At 42.6% G+C, this 1,776-nt stretch overlaps 1 protein-coding gene across 6 annotated transcripts in view; it reads right to left on the minus strand.

Annotated features, from left to right (window-relative positions):
- The window catches only part of PRR13 (proline rich 13), a 23,170-nt gene continuing 21,394 nt past the window's right edge, over positions 1-1,776 (minus strand). For all 6 annotated transcript variants that reach the window (XM_015559593.1, XM_015559590.1, XM_015559592.1 and 3 more), the window contains exon 6: positions 1-502. In XM_015559593.1, coding sequence (XP_015415079.1) covers positions 464-502 — 39 coding nt within the window. In that variant the 3' untranslated portion in view covers positions 1-463. The remainder of the gene's footprint in view (positions 503-1,776) is intronic.

Genomic DNA, 1,776 nt, shown 5'->3' on the forward strand with positions numbered 1-1,776 from the left:
CTGTGAAAAAGAGGGCTAAGGGACGGCCTGGCTAAAGAAACCAGGCAGCCTCAATTGCCTGCCTCGTTAGGCTTTTATTGCAGTTTGATATAAAGTTTATCTTTTAAATACAATCAGTAGGATGAGTAATCTTGGGAAGACACATGTGTTTGCATTGTCCTCTAGGCAAGGACACCCAAAGATTGGGCATAAGGATTCCAGTAAACACCTGGGGATCTGCATGTGCACAGACTTGTTTGGAAAGGTCAAGGAATAATTAGGGGTGCCGCTTTCAACACTCCCCTAAGTCGGAGTTCCAATAAACAGAGCAGGTGGCTTTCCGCACACTTCCCTTTTCTCAGAATGTCCTCCTTACAAACTTTCCAACCAAATCTCATGCTCCCCCACATCTCCCCCTTTTTTGTTTTGCTGGGTATAGAAGTCAGAAGGCTGTGGTGAACTTGACGCCTGGGAATGTTGGGTTCTACGAGGCTTGTTCACTGTTGAGTTCTGATTCTACAGACTATAGGAAAAACAAAAAGAATTACAATAAAGGCAATAGTTAGTCCAATCAGGTGCCAATTGATTCCAGGAAACCGTTTTGTAGGGTCTATCCAGTTTAAATGCTCCTTTACTGCATTCCAAGCAGTAGTTTGTTGTTTGTGCTCATTAATAGCAAGTACGGAGTCTTTATTTGTTTTTGTAAAGCATTCACTTCTTCAGTAAGATTGTCATGAAATACTCCCCACAAATGCTCTTAATGTCAACCTACTGATGGTGACTGCTGTTCCATTTTAAGGGGGTGACACATATGTGCTTATGTCCCCAACTGCAATTAAGTATTTGTCTGTATGCTAAGGTGTCCTGTCTTTTCCTCAAATATTCAATGGCTGCTTCTACAGCCTGTAACCTAGCCAAAATTCTTCTACCTATGTGCTGCTGCATAGTAAATTCTTTAGTTACATTCTTGGCCATACTGTCTACAAACGTGGCAGTCTACACAGACTCAGAAAGGCCCACCACAGCTACGCTGGCAGTAGTAAGAATAACAATAGCCAAGATAATGGCTGTTATGAGCATCCCCAAAAATCTTCTAGGCCTCAAATGACTTAATGCTTTCTAAAATTTCAATGGATGATGAACCTTGCCACTCCCTAGTAAGGTTAATGGGTATTAAGACCTCAGCCTGTCTCCTCAATATTATAATGGTGTTTATATTCAATGAGGTGACATTTTGATTGGTAATACAGGATGAATAGTAGGCCCTTTCTCCTACCTGTATTAGAAAAGAATTATTAAGTAATTTGTAAGCTGGGACCCATGAGAAATACATAAGGATGTGTGGTACATACCAAACTACTATCTGAATGATATTTTGAAAAGGTCCTAGTATAATTATTGGACTTCTGTTGATAATCCCTGTCCCATAAGTTCAGTGGATGGAAAACATGTCCTAATCTCCATAAGGTTTCCTGAACCGGAAAATCTTGTAGTTGAGGGCAAGGGGAACCAAACCTCCTTCTGTCCACGCAAGGAGGGGATTCTAGCTGACCCCACAAAAGTACCATTGGAGGTACGGTTGGACTAAAATATTCGTATGATTAGCTTGCAGGTGGCCATGTGGGCCCCAGTCTACAATCTGATGGTCTCCCAGCTGATAATAATGAGGCCGTTCCCCTCGGCAGACTTCCCAATGTAAGGCCTCCAAGGAGGGATCCCACTTCTTATTTTGCTTACATGGAGGCAGTGGTGGAGCTGTAGCACAGGTATGCCTGCCCTTGGCTAGACTTCCTGCTG

The sequence above is a fragment of the Myotis davidii genome, unplaced genomic scaffold, assembly GCF_000327345.1.
Source record: "Myotis davidii unplaced genomic scaffold, ASM32734v1 scaffold233, whole genome shotgun sequence".
Lineage (NCBI taxonomy): Eukaryota > Metazoa > Chordata > Mammalia > Chiroptera > Vespertilionidae > Myotis > Myotis davidii.